The 14,557-nt window shown below is 42.9% G+C and overlaps 1 protein-coding gene across 7 annotated transcripts in view; it reads right to left on the reverse strand.

Annotated features, from left to right (window-relative positions):
* lmna (lamin A) overlaps window positions 1-8,892 on the reverse strand; it is a 31,263-nt gene extending 22,371 nt beyond the window's left edge. Inside the window, exons 1-3 of one of the 7 annotated variants that reach the window (XM_027286271.1) lie at window positions 8,678-8,892; window positions 4,229-4,355; window positions 2,049-2,434 (exon numbers count right to left, since the gene is read on the reverse strand). In XM_027286271.1, the coding sequence (XP_027142072.1) occupies window positions 2,049-2,389 (341 nt within the window). In that variant the 5' untranslated portion in view covers window positions 2,390-2,434; window positions 4,229-4,355; window positions 8,678-8,892. Of the gene's footprint in view, window positions 1-2,048; window positions 2,435-4,121; window positions 4,209-4,228; window positions 4,359-4,493; window positions 4,604-4,844; window positions 5,013-8,677 lie in introns of those variants that run through there. The other 6 variants (XM_027286270.1, XM_019275208.2, XM_019275210.2 and 3 more) reach the window with 6 other exon arrangements.
* Window positions 8,893-14,557: the final 5,665 nt, after the last annotated feature.

Here is a 14,557-nt window from a genome sequence, read left to right on the forward strand (position 1 = left end):
ATCAAACACGCTGGCTAAAGTGCAGCAGATAAAGCCGGGCCCGGGCTGGACTGAGTGACTCTTTTCCACCGCACGTGCGTCAAGAGATCTACTTCCTCTGGAAAACAATATAGGGCTGCAGGAGCTGTTGCTACGCTTCTTGGCTGGAGCAGCGTGCTGACATGGAGGAGGAGGAAGTTGTGGAGGTGGACAGAAAATGTAATAATACTGGTCTTTCAGCGCTCACAGGTTACACACACAGCCCCGACAAAGTCAACATCCTCCATCCAGAAAATTTACACACACAGTAGACTGATGAGCTCGGGACAAAGCTGACGCCACAAATGGAGGTCGGATTACAAAAAGGAGCCACATTAAAGACACATTTACTGCATTTTTATTCATATTGACCCGCTGAGAGACATGCTTCACAGTTCACATTCAACAGTGAATTGAAGGCAGTAGTAGTGCTAACTGGGGGCGAGCATGCCCTGCCATGTATGTGCTGATTCAACACTGGAAATAAGCTTCAGCTTTTTAAAAACAAGGCATGTGTTGAATGTTTCTACTCTCTAAAAAAAAGGAATTATTGTGCAGCGAATACATCCTGTAGTCTGAAAAGTAAACAAACACACTGAGGTAATGCACATACTTTGTATTTAGTTTCATTTTCTCATACCCTTCTAACTTGAGGTGAACTTTGCCAAGATGTTGGCACATTCCTCAACAGCCACAGCTACATAGCTGAAGAACCAGAATCACGGTCACACAAGCTCGACTGCTATTAATGCAGAAACGGCGTAAATAGAAGTAATATAATCACAGAGCATGATCTGCCACCATGCAGAACACCTGAAGTAAATCATTTATAGCACCCCGCCCTCTCTCACGCACACACCTTCTGTGTTCTGGGTGACTTTTACACGGTGGCTAAATGACTTTCTCTGAGTAAAATATTAACTTTGTTGATGCAGGAAATGATAAAGTTCACATCTAATGCACCGGTGGCACTGTTTGTTTTTAGTCTTAATGAAAAGTATATGAACAGACCTGAGCTTTAACGCGGTCATCACTCAGCACAAATATTCATTCATTCACCCGTCTGTCAAAAGTGCAGCAGCGTAGAGATGGGAACTCTAAGCTTCTGTCCACAGTGCTAATAATACCCATCTCACACAGCATTAAGTAGCTCAATGACTGACATTCTGTCAACGTTAACACAACAGGTTTTAAAGGTGGAGCTGAAGGTGTGCCGTTTACAACACCCGTGGGGTTAAAGTGACATATCTGCTCTTGCCAACTAGCGAGTTATACAAACTTAACCGCCAGGAATTCGTGTGGGGTATGGCTCCGCGCTGCATTCCTGGCAGAAAATTAGGGTGTTGCACCACCTCAGCCGCTGCTGAACAACAGCGGGTGTGAGCACAAAAAGGTAAAATTACAGCGTTCAGATCCACGTGTTCAGTTGTTTTGACTGCGGCGCCGCCTTAACGCCGCTGCTATGAGATGTTTGGAGACGCTTTAACATTTTTACAATGTGAGTTTTTGTAAAGCAGCAGGAGCACGAATGCAGGAACAAACCTGTCCCGGCTGGTGTGCTGCGGCAAGTACAGCCACATAAAGCCGCGATAATGTCACCGCGAGGATGTCATAATCTTATCTTACCTGTGTGGCTTGTGGTTTATCTGTGCCACAGCCATTATTGACATAAAATCTGCAAAAGTGTATAATTCTTGTGCATCAGAGCCATGGGAATATTCCCAAATTACTGTGGGAACACTTGCCAGAAAGCCGGGGGATTCCCCAACAAAAGCACCAGGCAACAGCAAAGAAATGTTATGTCATCAGTACTCGGCAAAACTTAAAGGATTTGTGGATGACGCCTCGTGCTCCTGCCGAAAATATGATTTATTCTGATGCATTCAACAGTGAGTTAAGAGAAATGTTGTTCGAGTCGAAAACATCACAAGTTGTACATATTCTTATGACATTTACTGTATGTGTAGCTACACCCACTTGTAACAAAGCCACACCCTTTCAAGCCCCACCCACCCACATGCTCCTCCTACCTGGCTTTGAGCTCCTTGTGCTCCTCCCTGATCTTGCTCAGGTCCAGCTGCAGGCGTGCTCGTTCCTTGGCCACCTGGTCCAGGGTCTTGCGGGCGTCGGCGAGCTCCGCCTCGTAGGCCGCCTTCATGCCCGTCAGGTCACGGCTGACGCAGGACTCCGACTCGGTGATGCGCATCCGCAGCCCGGCGTTCTCCAACTCCAGTGAGCGCACCTTGTCGATGTAGACGGCCAGCCGGTCGTTGAGGTTGCACAGGTCCTCCTTCTCCTGCAGCCTGGTGACGCGGACCGGGGACATGCCGGCAGCACCGCGGCTGGTGCGTTTCTGGCTCGGGGTTTCCATGGCAATAATGGCTCAGCAAGAGGTGCAGAGGGGGTGAGTCACTGGCTGTGGGGAGGAGGGGAAGGGAGAGTTAACAAAAACTACAGTATCTTGTCTGCCTTCTCTGGAAACGCAGTGCACCAAATCATGGGTTGAATCACACGTTAAACTTTAATGGAGTTGAAACTGAAGAAATCTTACAGTCTTGCATAACCCTGATCCTTGTGGGCAGCCTGCCTTCAGTGCTGGGTCTAATAACATATTCCAGGATTCTTTTTTTTTCCACAGTCAGAAAGCAGATTCATAAAAACCATCCTCTGTATTTGCATTGTTTGAGGTTAAAAGTAATCTGCAGGCAGAGCTCATTCACAGGAATGTGATTTCTGTTTTTCTTGGATCTTTTGGATCTTATTATTTCATACAAGATGGTGTTACACTTTTCCTGACCTTTTTCCTGCTTTCAGTGCTCCTGATAACATCCCTTCTCAACACGCCGTCCTAACACACGAACCACACTCTCCCTCCCCTCTGGCTCCATTAACCTGTTGTAGGAGTAGTTAAGCCACTCCGTGCAGTTGTTGCACTCCTGAGCAAACGGATTTCCCACGGACACCAACCACCACCTTCAGTCAATTAAAATACTTTTATGATTAAGCCTTAAAATACGCAGCCGCGGCACAGGGACACCAAAATAAATAAAAACCTTTTCCCTCCTCCTCTGCTCTCCACAGAGCGTTCTGGTAAGATGGAGGCAAACCACACACACACACAAAAAAGAAAAATTGCTTCCACTGGTTTTCTGTGATCGGCATGTTCTGCAGTGATCATCTTGCACACAACCATGATACCAAAGTGTTGAATCATATTGCAAAGGATGCCCTGATATGGACATACATCCACTTTGTGGCTGTTTGGATGAGTGAGAACAGTGAAATGAATGAAAGAGATGTGGATTAAAGGATTTTATTTTCCATTTTAGACTCTAAGTTGCATTATAGGGAAGGAAAAGAAAAGAAAATCTCTGAAATCTTTAATCGGCTCTACTTCCAACAGGGCAAATCGTGCAATTACTGCAATTGTGGGTGAGGCATTCAAGAATATTAATGAATATTCGGTTTTGATATTAACAGCTATAACCAAACAGGTGTGACTTAAAACCTATTCCCTATCCAAGCAGCTGCTCCACTCACAACCTAACAGCCCCCTTCCCTGTCTGAACGGCGGGAAAAGCCTACTCCAATTTGGTTAGGGAGTGGGCGGACGCACCAAACTTTGCCATCCATCCCCTCACCGCCCCATTAACCAAAAGAGCACGCAAGCACATGCACGCCCATGTGGGTGGGATGACTCTCTCACACACACACACACACACACACACACACACACACATACACACACAATGTGTGCACACGCCCCCACAGGAGCAGATCCTATACACTCACACAAGTGCTCTCTGGACTAACTTTGAATAAATGAAGCATCCATTTGAGCTTCCCCCTCCCCTCAGAAATGTGCCAGCAGACAGTAAAAAAAAAAAAAACCTCCAAAAAAACAAGACACAACTTTGGAAAAGTTACAAAAAGTTATTCCCACACCGCTCCCACTTTGAGCCGACTGAACAAGTTAAACAAGGCATAAAAATATGACGACGTTATCTGCACAGCACTGAGTCTGTCTGACAGTGTGGCAGACACAAATAGTCTCACGGGGGGGAAAAGACAAGAAGAATGTGAGGAAACTCTCTGAGCCTTACCTCGGCTGTGTGAGAACCTCTTGACTGCAGCCCGGCTGAAGCACTAAAAGTGAAAGAGTACAGGACCTTTCTAGAAGTTTATGTGTGTGTGTGAGTGTGTGTCATACCCCAGAGGAACGTAGAGAAGAGGATCCGTTGAATAATGCAGTCTTGCTCTCTGCTGGTGGGTGTGTGTGCCTTTGGCTCGTGCCCCTGAACTGCTCTCCTAGCCGTCGCTCACTGCACATGTACCTACTGCTGAAGAGGGAGAAGAGGGGCGGGAGCACAAGACCGGGTTGGGTTGGGTGTTGAGGAGGAGTCAGGACTAAACAGACTGAGTAAGAGTGTGTGTGCGCCTGTGTGGACACACACAGAGCAGCTGCTGAGCTTTACCTCTCCCTGCTCTGGCCCTATCTGTTCCCCCCTCTTCTCCCTTCACTCAGACAGACTGACCTCAGCGGCTGGTGCAAGTGGTCTGTCAATAAAACACGGTGACACTGATGATACTGAACATTTCCCAGGTGGGTGAAAGTGTGTGAATGTGCCGATCTCACCCCTCTCCTCCCTGCTGCTATGAAGAACACACACTTATTCCCTTTTTGTGACAGTAAATACATGAAGAGAAATTATTTCTGTGTCAATTTTATAAAAATCTCCTGCAGAGGGGGGGACAGAGACGACCTCTGCACACACAAACAGACAACACCGCAAACAAGTCCAAAGTACACAGAAATCATTCGTCACCTCGAAGCCGGGCTTCCAGGTGTTATCCGTGCCAGAAAAATAAGCTGTCAGTCAGCTCGTCCTCTGAATCCAAAGAGGGAAAAGTCCACAGATCTGCTGCATTATAATCCCAGTAAGAGACAGAATAATTCCCACAAGACATCTCGAGAGTCTAAAAGGTCTGACAGTCAGAACCCAGCTGATTCTGGTCTTTATATTTATTTTCCTCTGGGTGGAGTTAATGGAAGCACAGGTCCAATCAAGTTCTGATGCAAGGGAAAAAGACGTTTTCAGTGCGAGAGTGTGTGTCTACCAAGTCCATTCATGTGTGTGTCTGTGTCGGTGCATGTGGTTAAACAAGGGGCAAGACAGCATCTCTGTTTTTGGGCATCGGGGCAGGCCCAGTGGCTAAGGGAGTATTCCTGGCTTCGGTGTGGCCTTCCAGTGGAAAGGAGCCGTCAGTGTCTGAGTCACGCGTCTCCGTTTTGCAAATGGCAAACTTGTTCGGCCTCCACCTCCTCTCTACCTCTCTTTTCTTCTCCCTCCCTCTCTCTCTCCCTCTCTCTCTCTCTTTATGTCTTCTCGATCATTTTCAGCCCTCATGTTTCCATGGAAGTCACACTATGACAAGAATGTGTGGCAGGCAGCCAAGAACATCTCTTCAACAAGCTTTTTTATTTTCCACTGTTTTTCCTCCTTTTTTTTGTGCCGTCTGTGTGCACAAACAATAATTAAATCTCTTCTTCTACAAGCAAAACATAAAAAATAAAAATAAAAATGTCCACAAAACAATAAAGGCAAAAATTATTTCACTAGGGCTGCAACTAATCATCATTTTCATTGATCATTTTGTTGTCAGCTGTAAAAATGGTCAACACGGTTTCCCAGAACACAGCGCGACACATTCAAATTGCTTGTTTTGGATGAACAGCAGTCCATCACAAGAAGATATTTAGTACACAGTGATATTAAAAAGTAGAAAATATTCACAATACAAGAAGCTGCGCTCTGTGAAAGTGAGCCAAACCATTCATCTAAGAAAAATAGTTGACGACTGATTGATCCAGCTCTCGGCTGTTGTTTTATTTAACAGTATTTTAACAAGTTTTCCACCTGTTGGAAAATAATTACTGCTAATCCGTGTGTTGCTTTAAACGATGACATGTGCCAAATTCAAAAGAGTGAACCATCTTTTTTTCCTCTCCTCAACAACCGTTCAAGTCTGTCTGACACACAGCGGGGCAGGTTTGAATCCCAGATGCACTCATCAAGTGCAAAGACGGGAACAGGCATGACAGACATGTGATGCAACTCACCAGACGAGACAAGTACTGAACAATGCTTGAGCAGTCTTTGCTCTCGCTTTCTGCCCAGTGGCATTCCAAGCGGGCAGCAAGTTAAAAAAAAAAACGAGGCGTGTCCGTTGTGCAATCTAGAGGTTTTATTTCTCCATTTAGGAGCGACTGACTTGTTGCTCTCCTGGGACAAAAAAGACCGCAACGATTAGGAAGAATTTTGGCGTTAGAAAACAGAACGTGGGAAGAAAATCTTAAGAATTTTTCAGGAGATAACACACACAGTTCAAAACCTGAGCGCCCACATGCCTCTTTTTCATCCCATATCACCAGTTCCTGCACAGATCTCACATCCTGGTGATTTTCAGATAATGTGGCGAAACAGCGATGACTCACTTGTATAACAAGAATAATTTTTAAAAAATAGAGAAATCACAGAAGCATTCATCTTTTATTTGACAAACCACCAGAGTCACTTCCTCAGAAACTCCCTAACTATCCTTGAGGGTGCATCTGTACTTTGCTTTGTAGCTCACCAGCAGCTATAATACTAAAGCAGCCTCTCGTTGTGTTATCTCTGCTGTTTCAGAGACCATCGTTCACACATGTGCATTAATCATTGATAAAAGATTATTACCATATCTCTGTCCAACGTACAACAACCTGATTTGCTTTGGAAATAGTTCAGCATATTAACAATACAACGTATTAACATTACAAATACTTCTGTAGGCTTTAGTTCAATATTCTGGCCACTTCTACCTGTATGACACACACTATAAGGGCAACAATTGTTGCTCTGTAAGCCTTTGTTTAGCTCACAATGCAAATGACTTTCAGCAAGATCACGGCAGCCTTCAGTCTTATGTACGTTCGATTTATAATTGCTCATAATATACAGGATGTGTGGAGTAAATATTGCACAATGTGTTATCTCAGAGATTTAAGTCGCTATTTTGACAACTATTTCTAGGGTGGGTCATAACAGATATAAACCACGGCTGAGGAAGAAGGATCAGAGGCCTGACTCATTACTTCAATCAACATTATGAGGAAGAGGCTGTCCCCGGGGAGGAAAAAAAAGAGGAAACTGTAGATGGGACAAACAATCCCAGGCTGAATAATCCTCGAGAGTTTGTGGTGAACAGTCTCACATCTGGAGCCGCATCTGTTCCTACCAGCTCTGTTCGGCAATCGGTGGCAGAAAGTACTTAAATGCAGCTCTTGCAACTAAATACTGCACTTTTATACGACTACATGCATCTGACGGCTGCAGTTACTTTTCAGATTAACACGAGTAACTATACGACGTATAGTTATACCACAAAGTACGTTAAAGTAGTTCCCCGGGTGTGTATTTTGTTTCTCGTGTGCATTAGTCTCCAGTTGTTGCTCTGTTTACTGTCTTATCATCAGCTTGTCAATCATCTGTGAAGCTTTTAATTGTGCCAACCTGCTCCAAAGGTGCAATACTAACAAAGTTTGACTGAATGATCACAGCCAGCTGCAACATTAAAACGCTTCTTACACGTTCATGCATCAATAATAGTGAAATATGGTGCTGATACTGTATCTGTATTTTGACTTGTCATAAAATTTAATAAAACAATTAAAACATAATGATACACTGAGAACTGGAAGTTCCTCACCTTCTGTGAAATGTTCCACCTTCTAAGCTGATATACACTCAGTATACACACTGATATAAAAAAAATATGAAAAACACCTCAGAGTGTAACGCGATACGATTCAACATCATCACAAACGGCAGCCTCCACAGCGAGCACAGAGCTGAATCAACACCTCTGATACAGCCTCAACAGTGGTGGTGAGAGAAGTACTCGGATACATTACGTTAGGGAAAAACAGCAATGCCACAGTGTGGGAATACTCCAAGTAAAAGTCACATTGAAGAGTATCTGCATCAAAACAGACATAAAACACTAATAATACAAGTATTTGCCTCATTTCTGAGTAATAGATTACATTACTGGACTTAATAAGTACTGATGCATGTCTTTAATGTTGCAGCTTGGGTTTGTTTTGACTTCCTTGTGTGCTGCTGGGTGATTAAATAAATATGTTAAGATGTAATAACACAGCAGAATCAATCTATTGATCATATTTTGTATTATTGGCCTGATCTGCAGAGATTTACACAGGAGTAAAAGTACAAAGCAGCAGTAATACTTCACTAGTAAAACAGAAGTACCTCAAATGTATACTTAAGTACAGTACTTGAGTAAATATACTTAGTTACTGGCTGGCTGTACCTGACAAACTCCATCCTTGAGTGATGCTGCAGCCCTCACTCTGCGCCTCTCTGGCGCCCCCTATCTTCTCCTTCCTGTAGAGTCATCCACCACATGCACAGAGAAAGAAACTAAGCGCCATCCACTGGCTGACACACAGTATGAAAAACTTGTGGGTGGGTGTTAGGTGGTGGTGGTGACATCTCTCAGCGTGGGTCACAGAGTTCACACAGAGGGTTCAACACCCCCGCCTGAACACACACACACACCTACAGCAGCTTTAAAGATGACCCCACCACAGTCTTACCTTCTCTTTCTTTTTGGCAAAGACTGATGCGTCTTTGCAGTCGTTTAAAACATGTCCACACATTCTCCCACGGTCACTATTGACCTTTTAAAAAAATGTCGACAGTCCAGTTAATCATGATATTATCCACCGGGTCTGGGTCTTTTCTTTTTTGGAGCCAAATCTGTGAAGGAGAACTCCTCAGCAGCAGCAGCAGCGGCAGCAGCTCCGACAGCCACCTGCAAATCAAACACACTTGATTAGGCTGCCAATCTCTGCTAATTACAATGCAGCCAATAGGCGCCACCTGGCGACCACCATTACCACCTTTGAGATTATTTTTAGCAGGTGAAACTTGTGGGAAATAATATATATTATACCTTCAACTACAAACCTAATATTTCACATCACAGTTCAGATACCTGCTCGAATGAATATCTGAATGTTTAACAGGGGTGTTCATTTCACTCTGGACGCCCCCTGGTGAGCCCTCAGGGCCCCCCCCTCCTCCTTTCATGCACTCCAAGGACCCCCCACTTTGGCACTGATTGATACACTGACCTGAACTTGGTTTCACATGAATTGATAATTTAATTAAACTAGCAAAAAGCCGAGAGGCATCATACAATTATTCCTCAAGGCACAACTATATCAGCGACGACTGCCTCTATCAAGCTGTTACAGATGGCTCGGGCTGAAAAGTGCAGTCACTTGAATTCCCTCTGATCCCAGATTCATTCTTAACGCAAACAAAAAAAAAAATTAAAAACAGCGGCGAGGTGCTGCTGGAGATGTTTTCCAGAGCTCTTGGTGGGGGGATGCTTATCATTATGTAACAGCTGAACATGAATTTTACATGACCTATGTTACCGAGCTGTAAATGGTTTGTTTACACTCATAATGTTCATAAATGATAGAACAGGGCCGTGGGTCACTTGGAGGCATGATGATGATGATCTCTGGGAAAATAAGGGCCTGAAACCCACAAAAAAAAAAGGCACCTTATGGGAGAGCCAGCGGTGGAGCCAACCACCAACAGTCAACATGTGTGATCAAGTCTCAGACTCCAGCTTAAATAAAAGTAGCAAACCACATTTTTTTTTAATATTTCAAAGCAAATAAAGGTGCCACATTCAAAAATAAAAGCATTTCAAGCAAAGTCTTCAAAGTTAAAGTACTCATTATGCTAAATGAAGTGTTATGTTGTGCATATATGTTATATTTGAGTCGTTATCAGCATGTTAAAGTTGCAGCTGTTGGTGATTATTTTATTTATTTGGTTCATTTTCAAAGGTGTTAGCAGGGACGTGATCAATGTGGTTCAAAATAAATGTCTGATCATCGTCACATTGTCTGGCCTCCCTTTTATTTTCTTTTTATTGGAAAAAGATTGTTAAAAGGGAGAAGAAGAAAAGAAGTTGATTTTGTGGCATTGCACCTGATTAAAATCATGGCTCAGCATGAATATCTCTTTAAAATACTATTGGCTGCAAGCAGGAAAGCATCACACAGAGACGGCTGCGGCCACACCCTCCTGTGAACGATGAATGGAGTGCAGATTAAATAAAAAAGGAAAACAGACTGTATGAGAGAGAAATATGATCATGTAAAATACTGAAACACGGGCGACATATGAGTGTGTGTAAGCTGAATCCAATGAATGACCCATTTCTTGCACAAGTATAGTATTGCCCATATCAACTCATGATTTTTTGTTTGAAAATATCAATAAAAATAAAGTTTACTTCAACATCCAGTATCAGTTCTGCTTTTCCAAGAGTTCTGAGAATGTGTGTATGAGTATATGAGAAAACAATAGAAATCAAAACATATAAAACAGTCAGTACAGAATATTCATCAGGTGTGTTGTGTCCATATTTCAGTTTATAGTTTTATCGACCTGTCCAGCTTAGATACACAAAGATACAAAATGATCTTCAATGCAGCATTTCCTGTTTTAGTAACTTAATTGTTTACACCAACAACACCACAAAGCAAAAAAAACAAAAACACAAGACAGACTGTTTTTTAACTTTAACAATGAATCACATTTAATAAGATTATTGTTTTTTTATGTCAAATCTTAATCTGCAAAGTTAAATAATGCCAAATTCAAATCCTTTACTTAAGTGAAAGTAGAAATTCCACAATGTAAAAAAAACTACTATGTTACACATTTTTTAAATGTGCAGTAAAAGTACAGAAAAGTACTTAAAAATGGCCCCTTGTAAATATTTTAATGTTGTAACTGGTAGAAGAGGAGATATTCTAAATTACTTTATTACATTTATCATGTATCACATTTTATAAACCCATCGTATACTTTGTATATTAAAATCTACAAAGTTTTAGCTTTTCAAATTAACGTTGTAAAATAAAAATCACAATACTTTTCTCTCATAAAATGAATCTATTCAAATATTGCACTGATTTATACTTCAGTATAGTAATTGAGTTAATGTAATTAGTTACTTTCCACCATGGGTATTAAGTAGCAAACATTATAAATATTTAAGTAAAGCAGATTTGTCCTTCATTGTACTTAAGTACAGTACTCCATCACGGATGACACGTCTGAAAATGACATCATGGTTTTTGCGGTTTGTTTACTTTTGATTTGATCCAGGACATATGAAAATATATCAAAGCTGCATCGTCATGTGTGAGACAAGCCAACATCTTCTTAATTAAAATGTGACCCAACCGGTAATTCTACAGTGTGATACTCTTTTTTTTTTATTGTGCATACAGTAAAAGTAATATCTGAATCAACTTGACCGCCACATCATCCGCAATACATTCAGTAAAATGAAAAAAACAACAAAAACAAAACAAGAATGCCAAGGAGAAAGTGAAGCAGGGCGAGCTCTTTGTGACGCGTGTGAGATCACCAACCGTACGGGAAGCGAGCGGTGAGGTGAGTCTTACTCATCACTAGGCGTGTCACTGGCTGTACAGCATCAATGTGATTAGAGAGAGACGGAGGGGGTGAGGAGGGGGAGGGGGTGAGAAGAGAGATGACCTAATACCCGTAAAAAGCAATGAAGTCATACTACCTGACTCATATTCCCAGCTGACACCACCAGCACTCCCAATCACAACATCCCAGTGCATCTCTGTGTGTGTTTGTTGGGTGAGTGTGTATGTGTGCGTGTGTGTGCAGGTCAACAGTTTTATATGCATGTGAGTGTTTCACAGCAGGTGAGGAGAGACCTCTGTGTTTGTGAGCGCAGAGGAAACAAAAAAATCACTGCACGCTGTTGTCCGTCGAGCTGAAAGACGGTAAAAGTGCCGACAAGTCACGCCAAAAGGATTTTCTGCAAGCATATTCATACACACCGTAGGGCTGAAACAACTGGCTAGTAATACACACTAGATTATGATAACTTATTATTAATTTATGGAGTAATTGCATCAAGATTTCGCCAACTGCGGCATAAAAAATGAGAGGATTTTCTCTTTCATATCATTTTTTAATCCTAACTGTTCGGACAAAACAAGAAATTTAAGACGTTTAAACGCTCTGTGAAACTGTAATGAGCATTAATGAGCCACGATTTATAGACTGGATGATTTATCTGGTACTAAAACAAATTAATAGATTAATTAAGCATGAAAATAATCTACATTTGTAGCCATAAAAATCAGCCAAAGTCGGTGATGAGACAAAACTTTTAGCTGCAGACAAACAGTCGTTTTTTAAGAGTCACACTGCTCCCCGAGCAAATCCCCGAGTATTGTAAAAAGGTGAATAAGCATACCAAATAAGACTGACACCAACGTGGAATGAAAACCAAGATTTGTACTTTACAGAGCCTCTATGTCAAGTCTTGTCTCAAGATTATTCAGGGAAATGTAATGGTAATAAGTGATTTCTGCTGACTAACCCTAAAGATAGAGCAGAGTTTGGGCCGAGAAGGCCTCATTATCTGAGTTCCTGCATGGTGGTCAACCTACAGAAAAAAAAAATGAAACAAACCGGTGACTTTACACGAGGTTAAAGAAACTTTTTTTTTTACATTTTAATTGCACTCTCTGGCCCTCTTTCTATTATTTGCTTATTCTTTGTCTGTCTGTCTTTAAGTACATATGCTGCGACTGCCCTACCCTAAAAAAAAACTTACAACAAATAAAGACAAGAACAAATCAAACAAATAAAAGTAATTATTTATAATCTGGAAGGGAATGCCGCACGCACAGAGTGGCCTCTGAATTTAGCGTTTCAATTTGTTCAGCTGATCGACTTCAGGGCTCTCGTCAGCTCATGAGCACAAGATGTGGTATCATTTGCATGAGGTCTTACATCATCCCTGAGAGCCTGTTCACTATGGCATCAGCACGTGGTGCTTAGCCAACATATCCCTTTGTGCTCGCAGGAGCCTCATTCAAGTGACAGCGGGGCACCAGAAAAGTCTTGAAAAGGACATCTGGCCATGGAAGTCAAAGGGATGTCCTTTAGGGATTCTCAGACGTGTCTTAACAGCCTATTAAGCCTGTCCTCTTTGAAAGACAGATACTGTCCATAGGTGAAAGCAATATTTGCATGAGCTCTTGGACAAAGAGTGTGTGTCTCTGCGGCACAGTAAAAAAAAACCACAGCATCTCCCCAAAGATGCCAGTCAGCCTTTCATCAAGGGAGGGGGTTGGGGAAAAAAAAGAAGAGAAACAGCACCACTGTGACGACCAGATGGTCAAGATCATTGAGTTTTTTTTGTGGGCGAGTAACATGACCTCAGCTCTCCGGGTTTCACAAGTATCCTGGAGCTAACACACACACACACACACACGCACCGAAGTGTACACACATGACAATTGTAGCTCGCAGCTATAGCCAAGTGAAGTCTGAATGAAAACCAGACCTGCTGTGGTCCATTCAGAGCCAGAGAAGGTTTAGTTCAGGGTCACAAAGGTTATGTGGTACAAGAGCATCACCGATCAGGCCTCCAAACTGACATCCAGACAGAGAGGGGTGTGTCCTATCAGGGTGGGGGGGGAACACTATCCCAGATCCATGATTTTTATTGATTTGGGTCTCTGGACTCCCAGCGGACCCCTTTTAATGGAGCCAGACGACCTCTTGGACACACTGGCATACTCAGTGCACCACTGAGAGAGGCCGGCCCTACTGTGTGTGGTGTGGTGCTCGTTCCCATCCTGGCTATGCTCTCACCCAATCCTCTGGCCTCTCCACTTGGGTGGGGTAGGGGATTGGAGGGGCAAGAGACCCCCCCTGTGCCCATCCTCTGGTCCTTCATGCATCACGCCATCCTGCTCGTCTTCCTGCCGCCGCCGCCGCAGCCGCTGCTGCTTTTTTATCCATGTTATTGGGTGGAGTGGGGATGTTTTAATCCTGGACTCATACCAGGAGTCGCCCTGTGAGTTCTCATCTGCAACACACCCTTTGGGAGCAACCGATCCCCCCCCCCTCTTCCTGATTGGCACCCAGAGAGCACGTCTAGACTGTCATTATGCATGTAAATACACCTGCTCTATCGTTCTGCTAGCATTTTATCACAACATTCATATTGTATTCTATTTTCAGACGCGGTGTTTGGAAATTTGTGATTATATTGTTGCTCCAACGCTATGTGTTATTAAAAGGCAGAAGGCGTTCTCACTAGAAATGCTAAAATATTCATGCCGAATCTCTCTTGGAGTCACATGCCATGCTTAGTCTGTCATATAAGCCCAAATGAAAGACTCTGTGTGTGTGTGTGTGTGTGTGTGTGTGTGTTTATGTTTTTGTTTTTACAGTCATGCAGTTACAGTGTGGGAAAACACCACATATGATGGGGAATAATTAAGTGAATTAAATGGATCGGGGGGTTAAAATGCATAAGTAATCTACAGCATGAATCCAACACCTCCCCTGGGAACACACACACACACACACACACACAC

Source organism: Larimichthys crocea, chromosome XIII (genome assembly GCF_000972845.2).
Source record: "Larimichthys crocea isolate SSNF chromosome XIII, L_crocea_2.0, whole genome shotgun sequence".
In the NCBI taxonomy this organism is placed as follows: domain Eukaryota; kingdom Metazoa; phylum Chordata; class Actinopteri; family Sciaenidae; genus Larimichthys; species Larimichthys crocea.